This window comes from Columba livia, chromosome 4, assembly GCF_036013475.1.
Source record: "Columba livia isolate bColLiv1 breed racing homer chromosome 4, bColLiv1.pat.W.v2, whole genome shotgun sequence".
Classification (NCBI taxonomy): Eukaryota; Metazoa; Chordata; class Aves; order Columbiformes; family Columbidae; genus Columba; species Columba livia.
Window position 1 is genome coordinate 70,931,290 of NC_088605.1, and position 16,517 is coordinate 70,947,806.

At 43.3% G+C, this 16,517-nt stretch overlaps 1 protein-coding gene and 2 long non-coding RNA genes across 4 annotated transcripts in view; 1 reads left to right on the forward strand and 2 right to left on the reverse strand.

The window, feature by feature from the left end:
- LOC135579404 (uncharacterized) overlaps positions 1–2,768 on the reverse strand; it is a 39,628-nt gene extending 36,860 nt beyond the window's left edge. The window contains exons 1-3 of the long non-coding RNA XR_010472457.1: positions 2,301–2,768; positions 2,144–2,214; positions 495–645 (exon numbers count right to left, since the gene is read on the reverse strand). This is a non-coding gene — a long non-coding RNA (uncharacterized LOC135579404). The remainder of the gene's footprint in view (positions 1–494; positions 646–2,143; positions 2,215–2,300) is intronic.
- The window catches only part of ELOVL6 (ELOVL fatty acid elongase 6), a 76,777-nt gene extending 69,444 nt beyond the window's left edge, over positions 1–7,333 (forward strand). For both annotated transcript variants that reach the window (XM_065062324.1, XM_021282969.2), the window contains exons 3-4: positions 2,782–2,933; positions 4,914–7,333. In XM_065062324.1, the coding sequence (XP_064918396.1) occupies positions 2,782–2,933; positions 4,914–5,338 (577 nt within the window). In that variant the 3' untranslated portion in view covers positions 5,339–7,333. The remainder of the gene's footprint in view (positions 1–2,781; positions 2,934–4,913) is intronic.
- On the reverse strand, positions 7,191–15,838 carry LOC110356323 (uncharacterized). The gene is made up of 2 exons (XR_002409455.2): positions 15,414–15,838; positions 7,191–12,499 (listed from the first exon to the last, which is right to left on the reverse strand). It is a non-coding gene; the product is annotated as an uncharacterized LOC110356323 (long non-coding RNA).
- Positions 15,839–16,517: the final 679 nt, after the last annotated feature.

Below are 16,517 nucleotides of genomic sequence, written 5' to 3' on the forward strand. Positions count from 1 at the left end.
ACAGAACTAGAGGAAGCCACCGTGCTGTGAAATTATAGAAAAGTGTGTGAGCGTGTGTGTGCATGTGCACATGCTGCGCTCAAAGGAGAGCTCTGGAGCAGCTGGGAAACAGGAAAAATTACATTGTTATAATCTCAAGGACAGCAAAGTGACACTGTCATCCCCACAGGGCAACTGCTCTTTGGCTGTTACTAGTCCAGATTAAATCCCTAGGTGTCTGTACTCATCGCTTACAGTTAAGTCAACATTTGCCTGTTGCTTGAAAAGGTGCTCTTCTCATCTGAGCTTGTTCTCATGACACAGAGTTCTCTTTGGTTTTAAAACTTTAATAATAAATGATATTTTAGAAAAGCAATACAGCTTCTGTACAAGGAAGGGCATATTGCTTGCAGCTATTTGATTTCTTAATTTAAAATTTCATTTTTTTCCCCATTTTAATGTCAGCATTGAGGTATTTGCTAATGGGAGAAGCAGTATGTCATTAGATATTCTACCTGATCTTCCTCCACCCAGTTTTGCCACCACTCAAAACCGGGGCAAGCAGCAGCCTGCCCTGGATGGCTTGTGGAGTTCAGTGCCTTGGGAAGTGATCAGATGGCATCTCTGTAAGGATCTCTGTCTTCTTGGGAATGAGAAATGCAACTCCTGAGAAAAAAAAATAAAAAAAAGTGATAAATGCCAGAGAGAATACACAGAACAAGTTGCACCTCATTTCAAAACTCCTCCTGCAGGTTTTGGCACTCTCTGCTGAGTTAAAAAGACTGATCCCCAAAAGCCATGAGAAAAGCACACTGACAGAGCGTGTCTGGGAGGGAACAACCCTCCACAGAGAGGATGCACTACGGGCTGCGTAGATGCTAAGGATATTGCACTGTCTCTTTGCAGGCACGGGTGGATGAACGTGGGAGACTGCAGCAACTCTGCCTTGAGCCTGGGAATATGTGCACTGCTTTGGGCAGTGCTAATGGGAAACCCAGGCTCAGCTAAACTCCTTCAGCAAACCTGTACCACAGAAGGATGGCTTTCTATTTGCACATAGCACAAGAGGACTCATCTGGCAGTAGAGCCCATAAGCAAATACCACCGTACAACTAGCAGATTATAACAGTAGCTTCTTAAGTGCTCACTGTCATCTGAATTTCCTGATGGGAGAGTCAAACCTCTTGCATCAAAATGTAAGGGCACAGGAGCCAGGATGTAACACTTCTCCCCGGGCATGAGCCCCCTCTCTGATCCTGCTGACAGAGCCCTGAGAGCAGCATGCAGTGTGGTGCTCCCCTCAGCCGCAGGGTGCACGCAATGCACAGCAAGTGCATCGCTCCTTAGCAGCAGCCAGGTTTGACTGGGTAATCTGGCAATCTAAGTACTGTGTGCAAAAAATTAAGAACTTTGATCAACAATTTTTGTCTTAACAGGCTTACTTGAAACATGCAGTGTGACCAAGTGCAGTAAGAACTACCATAGATCTCAACTTTTCAGTCTGCCTTGATGATTTTAAAACACTTGTTCTAGAGAATACTGGCTTCACAAGACAAGGACAAGTAACTGAGAATCTACAACTTCAGATTAACTGTTCGTTCTTCCACATACTTTACCTAAAAGGTGCTTGCATTGCCCACATGTGTCTACACATCAGTTTTAGGTGGCTTGGTTTGCTTGCTGCCATGCAATAGTCACGAAAGATGCCAAGACAGAGCAGGAACCAGATGATTCATGAGTAAGAAAAGCACAGAGGAGCTGGGGCGAGATAAGATGTAGCTGCGTAGAGGCACAGGAAGTAAGATACACAGGAAGTAAGATACACAAGAGGCATAAAGTAAGATACACTCAGATCCAGAGGAGACTGTGTTTTTCTGTGGTCCATTTTTCTGAAAGCTGCTTGTTTCACCCAGTATTTATCAAAGCTTTTGGCCAACAAGCTGCAAACAGTAGACAGTGGGCAAGCATTTTCTTGTCGTAGAACAGTGATGCAATTCCTTCTGCAGAGCTCCTCACTGCTGAGAGAGAAGCCTTTGCTCCTTACATCAGCTGCTTGTCTTTTGTTATCTGAGCCTATCTCCTCTGTAACTACACTACGTAATACCATTGCAAATCTCTCTCTTGATGTTTCTTCTTTACAGAACACTGTTACCTTGCATCTCACCTTGATGGGGTGAGGGTGAATTTGCTGTATACGACTCAAATCCACTAGTTGATTCCTCTGTTAGCAATGACCTGTTAAGAGATGAAGTATGAAGTCAGCATGAGCACCAAAACACCAGCCCTGTCTGAGACCCCCCACCAAAATCTGTGTGCCCTACCTGGGTTTCTCTCTGCTCAGAGCTCCCATGGGTGTAACAAGCACAGGGAGAGACAAGAGAAAACTCTGAGGAAATTAGAAGAGGGAATTGGTCCTGATTATGTTGATGACAGCTCTCTATCAACTAATTTCTTGTAGTCTTCTAGCCATCACCATCGAAAGTCTGCATGTTGTTTACAGCTGAAGTAGATGTCTCCCACTGCTCCTGAAAACTGAAGAATCGTTCCTGTAGTAATGAAATAAGAAACACTGACGTTACCATTCCAGGCTTTTACCAGGTGATATGGCTGTAGTCCGCATTACGAATCTGAGTTCAGAATGACTTCCTAGAAGCCAGCAGAGTTGTTCCAGCTTTAAGGCTCTCTCAAAATTATTATTTTGGCACATTTATGGCTTTTTTTTTCTCACAATGATTTGCAGTGATGGCTTGTAGATTTAAAGTGTCCACTCAACGTTCTTCATTTTCTCTTTTTGTTTTAAAGTATATTCGGTGCTGTTCGAACTGGTGCTTATATGCTGTACATTTTGATGACCAAAGGCCTGAAGCAGTCAGTGTGTGACCAGAGTTTTTACATTGGACCTGTCAGCAAATTCTGGGCATATGCATTTGTGCTAAGCAAAGCACCTGAACTAGGTGAGTACCCTCTGTCCCTTTCTCTCCCTATGCATATTTAGAGTAAAAATGCCTGTGCAGGAAGCACAAGAAGGGTCTTAGTGCAGCTGAAACCTCATTTTAGCCTTAGAAAAAGTGGGAAAACAAAACCAGCCACAAACTCTCCGTCTTTTAGTCTCTAGAGATTAAGCCCAGCTTGGCTGAAGTTAGAGCCATGTGCAGTTGAATAAGACCATTCCCAGCACAGGAATAAACAGTAATGATTATACATAGCAGGGCAGTCAAGAGGTAAGAACAATCTGGTCCACACCTCTTCCTTAGCCACTCATAGGCAAATACGAGTAGTGTAATTCACAGTCGCTCACCCCGCGGGTACAGAAGTGAAGGGTGGGCTACAGCAGCTGTGTCAGCAAGAAGCTTTGAGGCAGGTTCTGCCTGCATTCTGCAGCATTCCTCCTTAAATACATGTGTAGGCGTACAATTATGAACAGTAACGTGCTTCCTCCCTAAACATTGAAAGCTGTGGCTGTCTGCTTCCTCTAAATAGAAACCAATTTCCCATATTATCCCTAGCTTTTCCAGTCCTGATTCTTATAAATGCCTGTCTCTCCAGCAATTTTTTTTGTAAGTGTACTTAGGATATACATTCCAAAGCCAACTTAATAGCCAGTCTGCATGTGTTCTCATCCCATGGTTTATTAGTGTAAGAAAGGGTTTTTTTAATGGGAAAGAGGAGGCAGTGATTTAACAGCCCTCCAGCTTTCATTTCGGAGAATGCCCTTACTAAACCTCAAAGGGCTGCAGCACTGACTGTGTTTGGGTGTAGAGCAAAAATAAGTCTTTACCTTTCAGCAAAGAATTTGATTCAGCAAATTACAGGACAGCAATTCATCACCATAAAAACTGGAAAGAGACAGACACCAGTTGCCTTGCTTTGTCAGGATCCCTTGGTTTCCTGCTGCAAAAATTACTGCAAAACCACAGAAATTTAGTTGTTGAATCTGGAAAATATCAGCTAGAACTGCACAGCAGCAATAAATTGAACATATGATTACTTATGAAAATGTGAGTCGACATCTTGCAGCTAGTGAAGTAAACATTAGCGTTATGGCTCACTACAAACCTTGGGCAGACAGTGCAATTTTAGTTCCACTCATCACTAATATTCACGATTTGGATTTCCTGGGGTACATATACATGGAAATAAGTCCCCAGATTCAAATATCGAGGTTCTTTTTGGAAACAGAAACACTGTGTCTATAACAGTAGAAAACAAGTAGCATACATATATGCATATATCTAATTTAGATGTTGAGTGCAATCATGAGAAGCAGAAGGAAGGAAAAAATACGAAAGACAAATTCAATTTACTTCTCTACAATAGCAACATGAATTTGCAGGAATGGATGTGCGTTTCAACGTAAACAAAATTTCTTTCTATAAACCTTTTTTTCTGGCAATTACAAACCTTTCAGTATTGCAGGCTGCATATGCAAGAGCTTTATGCATAGTAGCTTAAAAGGCTCTGCTGAGTTTAACTAGGTTCGGTTTCCAGGTAGGCATTTGAATTGGATGACACCGTGCCGCTTCCTCTTTGGGTTTTCTGCTCTCTGTTGAACTGTGTTTCTCTTCTAGTCCCAGAATATAATGGACAGTCTCACAGTCAGAAATTATACATGTACATCCACCAAGCTCACCTCGGGCTTTAATAGATTATGTTTACAGCAAATGGCTACCAAGTAAACCCATGGAGTTTTCAGGTTATCCACACAGGAAAATGTGCATACATTGGTTTTCCAAAGATTGCGTAGAGATTAGAAGCCAAGCTGGCTCTCAGATCAGACAGGCTCTCAAATGTAGAGCGGTTTTTCATGTTCCAAAACAGTGTATACTGCAGCAGCAGCAAAGGGAAGAGAGCGCCGCAAAAATTATGGAATTGTTCAATATGTTTCTCATTCCCCTCCCTCCATTTTTTTTCCTTTTTGTTTTGTTTTGTTACAGGTGATACAATATTCATTATTCTTAGGAAACAGAAGCTCATCTTCTTACACTGGTACCACCACATTACTGTGTTACTTTATTCGTGGTATTCCTACAAGGACATGGTGGCTGGCGGTGGCTGGTTCATGACCATGAACTACGGAGTACACGCCGTTATGTACTCTTACTATGCCTTGCGGGCTGCTGGCTTCAGAGTCTCACGCAAGTTTGCCATGTTCATCACCTTGTCGCAGATCACTCAGATGTTGATCGGTTGTGTGATCAATTACCTGGTCTTCTCCTGGATGCAGCAGGGCCAGTGCCATTCCCACGTGCAGAACATCATCTGGTCCTCTCTCATGTACCTCAGCTACTTTGTGCTCTTCTGCCATTTTTTCTTTGAGGCCTATATCGGCAAAACCAGAAAAGAAAGGAAGGTTGACTAGTGGTAGAAACGAGACAGAAGCCATAGCTCAGGGTCATCAAGAAAAACAAAATTATAAGAAAAGAAAATGGCACAAGGAAAAACATATATGTATGGTGCAGCTAAAACTTGGCAGCTTAGGGAAAGTTAGCTTGGTTTAACCCAGTAAGTTTATGATCCTATCATGGTGAGGACTCACTGAATTCTACTCTATCTCAAAGGACTGCTGATGAAAGACAACTTCCTTCTTGTACCTGTCTGCTCTAGAAAAGAAAGGAGAAAAGAAAGAAGAGAAAAAAGAAAAGAAAGAAAAAGAGAAGAAGGAGAAGAGAAGATAGAAGGAATAATGTTGAGAGGGATAAAAAGTACATTAAATAAGCAGTGTGTTTCCCCAGGGTGGAGGAAAGACTTCTATTTAAACAACAGCAACAACAACAACAAAGATTCTAAATCCTTTCTAATAATTTTCAGTGTTAAACTTGAACAAAACAAAGCAGAGAGGTGACAAAGAAAACAATCTATGATAACCATAAGATTGCAAAATTAAATTATTTTCCATAAAAGGTTCATTCCTTTAGCCAAAATGAAACCCAAAAGGATGTTTCCTGCATGGAAAGTAGCTGAACTCCACACTGTGGTCATGAATGGAAAAGAGAAGAGCTGATTTCTCTGCTGTGTGCTCTGCTGGGGGAGCAGATCTGGGATGCAGTCACCTCCCTCAGAAGGCAGGAAGGAGCAGGACTTTTACAAGAGCTTAATGTGAAAAGATGCACTGTTGCAATACATATCTCAGAGAGTGCATTTTCCAAGTGCATTTTTCAGTTAAAGGCAAGGAATTTCTGCAGCAGGATAAGTCATCAATCAATATTTGCTAAATTACCAGGGGCTAATAGCAGAGGGATGTTCATGAAGGAGAGGGAGACAACTCCCCTCACATGATTTTTAGGAAATTATCTGTTAATTTAACCCACAGCGAGACTGAATTAAATAGGGGAAATCGGAAGAAATCCTAGTTAGTGAGAAGAGGGTGATGTATCTGCCCACTGTTTTCAGAACAGAGCCCTGTGGTACTACACGTATTCTGTATTTTTGTGCACCCAGGGTTACCCGCCTGGGTGGGAAGAGGTGGCAGGACTGCACCACATTGGGTAACACTGTGCTTCTGCATCTGCCCCCGGGCAGTGCAATGATGTTCAAAGTGCCCTCCTCTGGTCATGTGGAGATACTACTACAAAACATACTTGGAATAGGTTTTTCTTGGGATTTGTGTAGAAAAAAAAAAAGTAGTCTAAAAGGAGTAATTTTGCTGCAACAGCTTAACTCTAAAGTCCAGAGAGATTTATCCTTCATTAAATACCTATCTCTCTCTCTCTCTGCAGAATCTGTACTGTAACATCAGACTGACCACTTAGGAAGACACTCTTTCTTCTCTGAAGTCAGCTACAGATATAAGGAGAAATGTATTTCACTCTGAACCTTAGAGAGTTAGTTGAGAACAGCCATATTCTTTCAAAGACAAGTAGATCGCATTATCTGTGCTATTCCAGTCCTTACGAAGCCAAATAAAATGTGTAAGAGTTCCTAGTATTTCAAAGACGCAAGTATGTAAACTTGATGTTAAATGTGTTAATGTAGTATTCTAAATTGTATCAGTTAGGTAGTTTAACTAATCAATTAGAAGAACTAGATCAACAAAATAGGGACTGCTGTTCTGCATAGGATATACACACACCTATAACTACACCCATATACACATTCTGTGAATTGTCAACAAGAAAAAAAAAGCCCAGTGGCAGAGAATCACGTTTCCTGGCTAATGCAAAAGATTGTCATTAACTTTCTTGCTTTAATTTGAGATTGTACAGTACAAAGGATTTTTTTTAATGATTATTTTTAGCTTTAATTGTGCTGTCATTCATGAAACAGAGCTGCTTTAGTATCCTGTTAAGAGATGACAAGGGCTTTTGGTGTCTCATTATATACAAAAGAAAAACAAATAAAGTTACATTCCATGTTATGTGAATGGTCTTACAAATCAAAAAGCCTTTGCAGGCTAAAATCATAATTATAACAAGCAGAAAATGAGTTTACATTTGTGTTATTTAAGTTATTGATGTGCTGACATTTTATGGTACACAACAAATAGCAAAATGTGATATGCAGTAATGAAGCTATGATACTCATTAATAGGACTACTGTATACGTGGAAATATTAGACAAAACCAATTAAATGTGTAAACCATTTTGTTATACAGCTTGGGAACAGATAATTATAATGCTGAATAAGCCTTTTTCCTCATGCATAATTTTGCCCTGGCTAAGAAGCAGGTTCAGAAGACCAGTTAAGAATGGAAAAGGCAAAATTAGAGTCGACTGTGATTAGATGAAAGCTTTGGTAGAAGCCACCGTTGTGCCATTTAGACCCTCAGTCCTGTTCAAATAAAGCAGGAGGGGGTGGACATGGTCTGGTGTCTGGAGCTGAAGCTGGAGCAGAAATCTTGGACCCTGTGAAGTCAGTGGAGGCTTTTCTGTGTGTGGGACAGACTCAGTATGCCAGCCTTTTGTCTGAGCAGAGGGGCAGGAGCTGCACACATCTCCTGCTAATTTGGGGCTTATAGCTAAAAAAGCTTCATAAAATTTATTGATGAGAAGTGACGCCACAGCAGGACAAAAACTCGCAGCCAAGGTTATAACACAGGCAGAAAACAGGGTGGGTTGCAAACACCCTTCTGTGTTCCATACACTGTTTTGCTCAGTTACAGGAGAGAAAAAAACCCACAGCTGTGCATGCTGGATGGCAACGCTGGCAATGCCAACACTGACTTCAGCAGAGCAAGAATTTCACCCACTCTGACCCAATCCTCCCAAAGCCCTCATAGGTGCCCCTTCCCCATTCCCAGTGACCAGTCCCCACCGTGCCCACCGCCCCACCAGCAAGGGACACCGTCCTGACCACCCGGAGGTGGCTCCAGGGCAGGAACCCGCCTGAGCAGTGCAGGGATACCCGGAGCGTGCAGGGGAACCAGCATCCAATTCATCGGGCATCCTGGCGGATGACTAGGCTGCAGGCAAGCGTATTTGTGGGTAAGGGGCAGCAAGATCAGACACACAAGGGACAGTGGTAAATTAGGGTACATCTGCCGTCACCCTGGGAATTGGCTGTCACGCTGCCATTTGCTTCAGGAGATGACACATCACACATGCATTTACACAGGTCCTATAGCCCTCTCCTACTCTACCACTGGACTTTTCCTCTGAAGTTTTCCACAGGAGTCAAATGTGGTAACTGGCATTAAAGAAATAGAGGATAAGGCCAAAACCAACATATGCACTGTTCTTTTTTTTTCCGTGAAAAAACTCATGCATGATAGACATCACATTTAACCCACTCACATGTATTTAAACACTGAGCCAGTTAACCCTAACATAATGACACCTCAAGAATATTCCAGCTGTTCCAACCTATGAGCCACAAGATACAAACACAGCTAATTGGATTCAGCCTTGGGGTCACACTTTCAAATTTTTCTGTCCACTACCACCCCCCTTTCTTTCCCCAATTATTTTAAATAAAGCTGTAATTTTGTTGCATTCTCACACATCATATGGAACTCAAACTTCATGTAATTTACCGAGCACTATAGGACCTGTAACAACCACCACAGATGCTGGAAATGCTGTTATGGGATTCGCTATTAAAGTCAGGAAAGTTACACTGGTGATAAGGTCAGTCTGCTAGGGTCAAAGTCTGTGTTTTATGTTTTGATACATTAATTCAATGTAGTGAAATAAAACCAGAAAGGTTGGTGTAGATTTGTGCTTAGGCAGCTGTGAGCAGAATTTGGTTCCTCCTGAACACTACTGTTGTGTACTGAATGCTCTGAGGAAAATATTTTCAACTAGTTAGTGCAAGAAAAAAATGTGGATAATTCTTTAGACTCTTTAGATTGTGCCTGTGATGAGAAGGAAACCCCTCATGCTTCCAGACCTTGTGTAACTCAGAGTCATGAATGATTTATGTCTGGGCTCACTGATAACACCCAACTAAGAGCAGTTGGCTTCAAAAGAGACCTCTCACCAGAATCTCACTGCAGACGGATACAAGCTTTTACTTACCAGATAAGGGCCAAAGCATGCCAAAGGAATCACCCGACAGAGCCAAGCTGGGGAGGAGGAATAAAGTAGTGAGCGTAACTTGCAGGAGAGACAAGGAGGGAGAAGGAGAACGTATTTCCAGGCTGAATGCTCCCTCCTTGCCAAGGTGAGGCAAGGCAAAGCGGGAGTTGGGGGGACTGACTGGTGCTGGGTGCCCAGGATGGGGTGGCCAGTGCAACAAGGCTCCTTGAGTGCAAACGTGGGTCTGGGGATTTGTTCGGGGGAATATCCACGGTGTAACAACTTGTGAACTCCAAGGCCTGGATGTATTTCGTTTTTCTCTCCTGAAAAGAAAAACCTGGTTTAGTTGAGAGCAATGGTACCTCAGGGATCAGTATTCAGGTGGTTTTCAGGCAACAAAGAACAGAAGGCAGCAATTACTGTGCCTGTGAAACAGCAGCCTTTGTAGGCAGTGCCAGATATAACATCTTAGCCCAGTAATATCTCTCGTAGTTGTAGTCTGTCCTGTATTGCAGAACCAGTAACAGATATATAACATGTTTATATACAAATCATAAATACAAACATACTTTAGGTAATAAAAATGGCTTTGATCAAGGAAGAAATCACAGCAAGTTGCAGACAATACTGGGTAAATTCAGGACTTGGACCAATGTCTTCTAAAGTGAGATTGTTGGTGAGATGTCCTGTGGCTTGGGTGAGCTTTGCTCCAGCCCACTGCAGCCCCATTGCAGTGGGTGATGCGAGCCCTAAATCCCCTTGTGTTCACTTAGAGGTGACATGAACCACTCGGGGCATCACTCAGGCCCTGACATGGACCTTTAGTCATATTTTCCAGCCTAGCGTCAATGAGTCCTCTGAAAGGGAAGAATTACAACTCAGAATTGTCAGTGGGTTTCTACTGTTTTATTTCAGTACATTTTCCATTCCATTTGTTTTATTAAAAGCAAACTAAAGGACAAGTCCCTGATCCTGCTGTCACAAGCGCCTTGTTTCTGTCAGTGCAGCTGCACATGGGCACAGAAACCTTTTGCTTGCAGGGGGAAAGGCAGGATCAGTGCCTTGTTACAAACTTATTTTCTAGCAGAGCAAACACCACAGGGTAGGATTTGATTTCTTAAATTAAACCAACTGCACCAACACAAATAAGATCAGATCTGCACAAGAACTTGACAGTTAAGGAGAACCAGGGCTCTCCCTGGTACATTGTAAAGCTCAATAAAATTCTGCATGAAGTGGGGTTAGAATGTATTTCCCAATGGGTATAAAATAATACTCCCCTGAAACAGTGACCTTCCTGAGAAGTCTCACTTCTGTCCAGTCCTGCACAGCTTCAAGCAGGCCTGTCTGCTGAAAAAACATAGCTCTGATTGACTTATCTGCTTTCTCAAAAGAGCCACTACATGCTTTAGGCTTTTTGGAGCCTTAAAGTTCAAGCTAGATTTATATTCAGAAAAAAACAACCTTAAATACGTGTACAATAACTAGGAGAGAATAGTATGAAAAATATCTTTATTTTACCATTTTCAAATGGCTATTTCACTACATAAAAGGAAGTTTTTATTTTTATTTTTTTGGAGTATATTGATATTCCAAATAAAATTTTAACTTTTGGTTCAAAATAAAGTCTGTGTCTGTGTTTTGTTAATCTGTAACGTCCATTTCATTCTCTATACTGTCACCAAGTCCAACCATTGAAAAAGAGAAGCGGTTCTCCAGCTATGAGGCCACAACATGGCTACTCCGTGGTTCACTTTGCAGCAAATCTCTACTGAGTCCAGGTTTTTGGGTACTACACAGAAGCATTATATGGGTTTTGCTTTGTATGTGTGCACATGCATCTGTATGATACGAGTACATATCACACAGATAAACTGCTTGAATGTCCTGTTTCTATGTGCTTATACTATGGAAATCTTAATCTCTGCATCTCTGGTTAGAACCAAAATCCCTGTCCATTGTGATACCTTCTGAACAGGGGAACGTGCAAGCACAGCAGCGCTCACCAGCGAGCCGGTTCCCAGCCCCACAACTGGTTTCTGAGCAAAGACGGCATGAGCTGGAGGTGGAGGGAGAAGGGTAAAGCAGAGCACAAAGCCCACGATGGGCATGCAGGAGGCTGTGAGAGACCTTGGTGACCTGAGGATTAGTTTTGGGACCAGCCCAAGGAGCAGCCTGGAAGCGGTGCAGCAAAAGGCAGGAATTGGATATACAGACTGGGAAGACATGCCTATCATCTTCAGGATTATCACAGGCAGTGCAGAAGAGGAAATGTAGCAAAGCGGAGTGGGATTTCTAAGGTAGGTACAGTTCTGCTGTTGGGGACAACTCTAACAATAACTGGGAAGAAAAAAAACAGGCCATGAGCAGTACAGGATTGTTTCAGGTTTACAGGAGAAACTACATTTCCTTGGCTCCACTACCCAACTCTCTGTGCTTCTGACAGCTACCTGTGACCCAGACTGGATTACAGCTGTGTTTGAGGTAGGATTGGAGATGAACCATGTAAATCTTGCTTTTGTTAAGATTCTATGAAAAGCAAAGGGGTACAGCTTTTGTGGACATACTACACATACTAGGACCTTTGGCAAGGCAGTGGGTAGGGAGCGTCACCTGTTATAGCCCAATCAGAAGTGAGCTCTTCTTTCTAGTTTCCTCTGTCAAGGAGCCATGACTTGCAATGACCTTGTGCAGAAAGTCCCCAGCAGAATCAGTCATTCTGATATCCCACCAAATGTGGGCTGCCACTTACCCAGAAAGATGGTATCGGGACAAGAGAAACTGTGTCGTGCTTGTCCTTCAGCACAGCGTGGCCAGGCAGGTATCCATCATCACGTGGCTCTACCAGTGCTCTGTTGTCACCCCAGCAAGAAGAAATGTTTCCTGGTCTGGTGAAGATGCCAGGCAGAAATGCACAAAGCCAACCCCATGCAAGGAGCCACACGACAGAGGAGGCGATGCAGGGGCCATGGCTGTTGTTCTCCTGCCTCAAGTTCCTTCTCTCCAGAGGTGGTATTTTGGGGAGCAAGGGGGTATAGAACTTCCTTCTGCCAGCTGGACCTGGAAACTGTAAAAGCAGTATTAAAACTTTCTGGAACCTGCCATTTCAGGAAAATACCTCACAGCTTTCATCACAAGTTTGGATCCTAAGCTACTAGGTTTTCAACTTTCTCAGCCTGGACTTCAAGGGAAGCTTAGTTTTGTTCTCGTGCTAACTCCTCTTCCTATTTCTTTGGCACCAATATTTAAAGGAAACTTTGAAAAAATTATCTTTGTTTAATACTGAAAGGAAAACAACCTCTGTTACTGCTTGGGACAAGCTTGATTCCCATGGAGGAAATCATCAAATAGATGCCAGGATTTCCTTGCCAAAAGAGAGCATGGCTGGGTGAGAAGCAAGCAAGTGGGCTGACAGACCTGTTGACAAGGGTATTTAGTTCAGGCACAAAGCGTATGCAAGAAATTGGCCTCCAAGACTCTTTTTTTTTTTCTGAGACGCTTTCCAACTGAGAAATATCACATCCTTACCAGCATCAGCTTCCTTTTCACTACATGGTGTGAAAGTGAAGCCTCACGCCAGCCTCCCATCCTGTGCCAGTAGCACAGGTCAGCACAAATCCCTGCCCAGGCATCAGAAAAGCCTCACTTCTCACCACCAAAGCAACGCGTACTGGGGGACCATCCGCCTCCCGCAAGCAGAGCCTGTCTCACTGAGTCCCTCAGCACAGAGGAGCCACAGCAGCAGCCGGGGCAGGGAGGAGCACCACGGGCTGGAAAAACAGCCCTCAGTTTCGGCAGCAGGACTTTTCCTTCCTAGAAATACATTTCATTCCCTAATGCTTGGCTAAAAGCAGAGGGCGCTGAGCCTAAAATCACAGTGTGCCTAAGGCTTTGCTATCGCAGCTCGGGAGGAGAGGAAGTAAATGCTGCAGCCAAGCTCCCGAGGTAGTTATTTCGGAGGAGCCAGGAGGCCCAGGCTTGCTATAACGAGGGAAAATTAATGGCTTGGACAGGCTGCCTGCAAGAGGAGACTGAGCAAGGCAGTGCACGAGCCTCTGAAGGCATTATCAGAAGGGCTTTAATTTGGCTGCCCTGATGTCACTTTATACTCTGTCTCATGGTACTCAGTTACAGCATGGAGGAAGCAACACTTCCTCAGGCTCTGGAAAGGGATTGTCCTATGTTCGCATTTGTATGAGCTTTCAAGTATGTGAAGGGATATTCATGCAGTGAGTTAGCACTGATGGGAGGAAATGCATGGATACTCAGTGGGGACATGGCAGGAAGGAAGAAGTGTTTTCTCTTATATATTCCTTTTCTTCCTTCATACATAAGCCTATTTGAGTAATTCTGGACAGAATTTGAGGGGAAAAAAAAAAAAAAAGCAAGTTCTTATCAGGAGCACTGTTATAATGAGCTTGTACAGAGGAAGGTGTGGAGGAGATGTAATTCTGAACAAGCTTCCACCACACAGCATGGCACTCTGTGATCCGTGAGCGAAGCCCACAGTTAGGCAACGTGCAAAAGCTGGGAGAGAAAATGACTGGGAAAGTACCTGACTTCCAAAAGCTGCATAGCTTCTAGAGATGAAAATACCTGTTTGACAACCCTCTCAGGCAGTCTAATAAGGGGAAAAGTCTCCCATTCCCCAAAATTCCTGCTTAATAGACAAGAAAGCTGATAACAGGTGGGAGCTAGAAAATGAGTGAATAAAAAATATATATGTGGCAACAGTAATTTGAATGCTCCGTGGGACACAAACCTGCGTGCAGAGATGCTGCTAAAAGCAGTGTGGGTCTGGAAAGTGACAGCTGCCCTGTTTTTCTTTTGCATGTGTGAAAGTAAAACTCCTGAATTTGCTAATCAGCCTACTTCACCAGATAGTAAAATGTCAGTCTCTCGAATGAAAATTTACAGCCTTCAAATTAAAAAAAGAGCCACGTTTATCCTCCTGCCTCCAGACTTTTCTCAATGGAGTTCTCAGAAATTCTGGAAAAAAAGGTTAACTAAATTGATTTTCCTCTCTAAATCCTCGCACAGCAGGACAAGATGATAGGCACTAAACACAAGTCCTGAGAAAGAGAACTGAGTAAGTTCTGACTCAGTGCTGCTTGTCCCACAGCTTCCCTGAGCACTTTGCAGTTCCATTCTTTTACAGGCATTAAATAGCTGCCTCCTGCTGGACAGTTAAAATTTGGAAGGGCAGAGAGATTTTACAATGGATCAGCTCATTTGATGGCCTGGTGTTTTTCTTGTGTAAATGAGCATTGTGGACATTCCTGCTCCCATATATATATTTTGTGTATAAAAGGGAAGTACTGTGCATGCAGAAGTTATTAAGAAGTCCTGATCTTCTCACTCTCTCTTCACTTAGCAGCCTGAGGTTTTGTCTGATTGATGAGTAACACCTTTTCTGACTAAGTCTGATATGAATCAACCGGAGTGGGGTCTGGTGGCAGCGTCTGAGAAAGCCCTGCCCCACAGCTGTACTCCTGCTCTCCTCCTGCTTGCTCACACCTTGCAGCCCTGTATTGCCTTTAGCAGCCAAAGACAGGCTTGCGTACCAGAAATGTCTTCCAGCCAGTGCCTCTGGGAGGCTGGGTCACCCAGCCAGGCTTTGGTGGTGGGAAGTATCTCTAATGCACCCTGCCAGCACCCTTCCCCACTAAGGAGAGGGACAGTAGGACATGGACACAAGTGTTGGCTGATCATATGTAAGGGGATGGATAAAACCAGATTATCACGTCTCTACAATTTCTTTGGCAGCGTTCAGAGCACCAGAAGCAAAACTGTAAGCCAGGGAAGCTTGTATCAGCTGGGAGCTGACAGCAGGGTGGAAACATCCTCAGCTGATACGCTGGTGTGTCACGCCCAGGTCCTGCTATGACTCCTACTAAGACTGTGCATTTCAGGTGCACATCCTTGCTCCCCTCTCACTCTCCCGTCCATTGCCCCAGGCAAGCAGACCAGATTGCACATACATGGTAGATGGGTCAGCCCAGTGGTTCTCTTCTCTCATCTGATGCACGAAATGACACTTCAGGTCCCAGACATCACTTCTGCTTTTGGGTTAGTCCTCAACACCTACAAAGTACAAGCAAGTATGGGTAGCCCCAAGGGTTTCTTTACATTAAATGTGGTGTTTATGTGATTTGGAGGAGTGCATGATGGAGTAGGAGGCACTTACATAAGCCTGTAGTTTAGCAAGTCAGTGCAACCAGCTAACAGCACCAAAGCAATAGAGTTGATCCCTATAGCCAGGTCCAGCTGCTAAGCCAAAAGAGAGAAAGAAAGGCTGACAATTCTTTTCCTCGTGCTGCATAAATAATATAGGCCAGCCAAGAAGTCAGTAGGGAACTACTCAACATAAATTGGCAAAGATGACAGCATCCCCTTAATATTCAGGAAATTACATTGAGGCAAAAAGGTTCCTAGACCATTTTCTTCCCATTCACTGGGGACCAGGCTTTTTTCAAGCAAAACTTCTTCATATTGTGTAGATTAATACTACATACTGCTGTTACTAATATCTCATGAAACTTTGTCCTTGAAGGAGCTACCCAGAAAGCCAGCAGCCCAAGGGGACAGACCAGCCCTTAGAAGATGATAAGGCCAGAAGTGGGGCTCATCCTCCAAGGTTGTAACCCTGTTCACACAGGGTCAAGACAGACACATGAGACTGGAATAAATGTGGAGAAGAGTGGCATGAAGAACAAACAGAGGCTCTACCTAAAACTAGACATTCAAGTGAGCATGAGTTCATCTCACAGCATGGGACCAACTACCACAAATTGCTACACAGTGCTTCATATCCCTTCTACAACTCACTTCTCCTGTCTGCTTCCCTTGCTGCTTCTGAAAGCAGTGGGAAATTGCTAGCAGGGCTTCCCAGGGAGGAGGGACGGTTATTCCTTTTCTTCTTTTTTTTATTTTTTTTAATCTTCTTTTTTAGAAACAGAGAAAAAAGAAAAAAAATCATTAATGTGTTTGAGAATGATGAGAAGGAGAAGCTCTTTGGAGAAATTAGTCTGCAGAGGTGATATGGGAACTTGACTCAAATGCTGTGAAATTGTGCTATTTGCCAA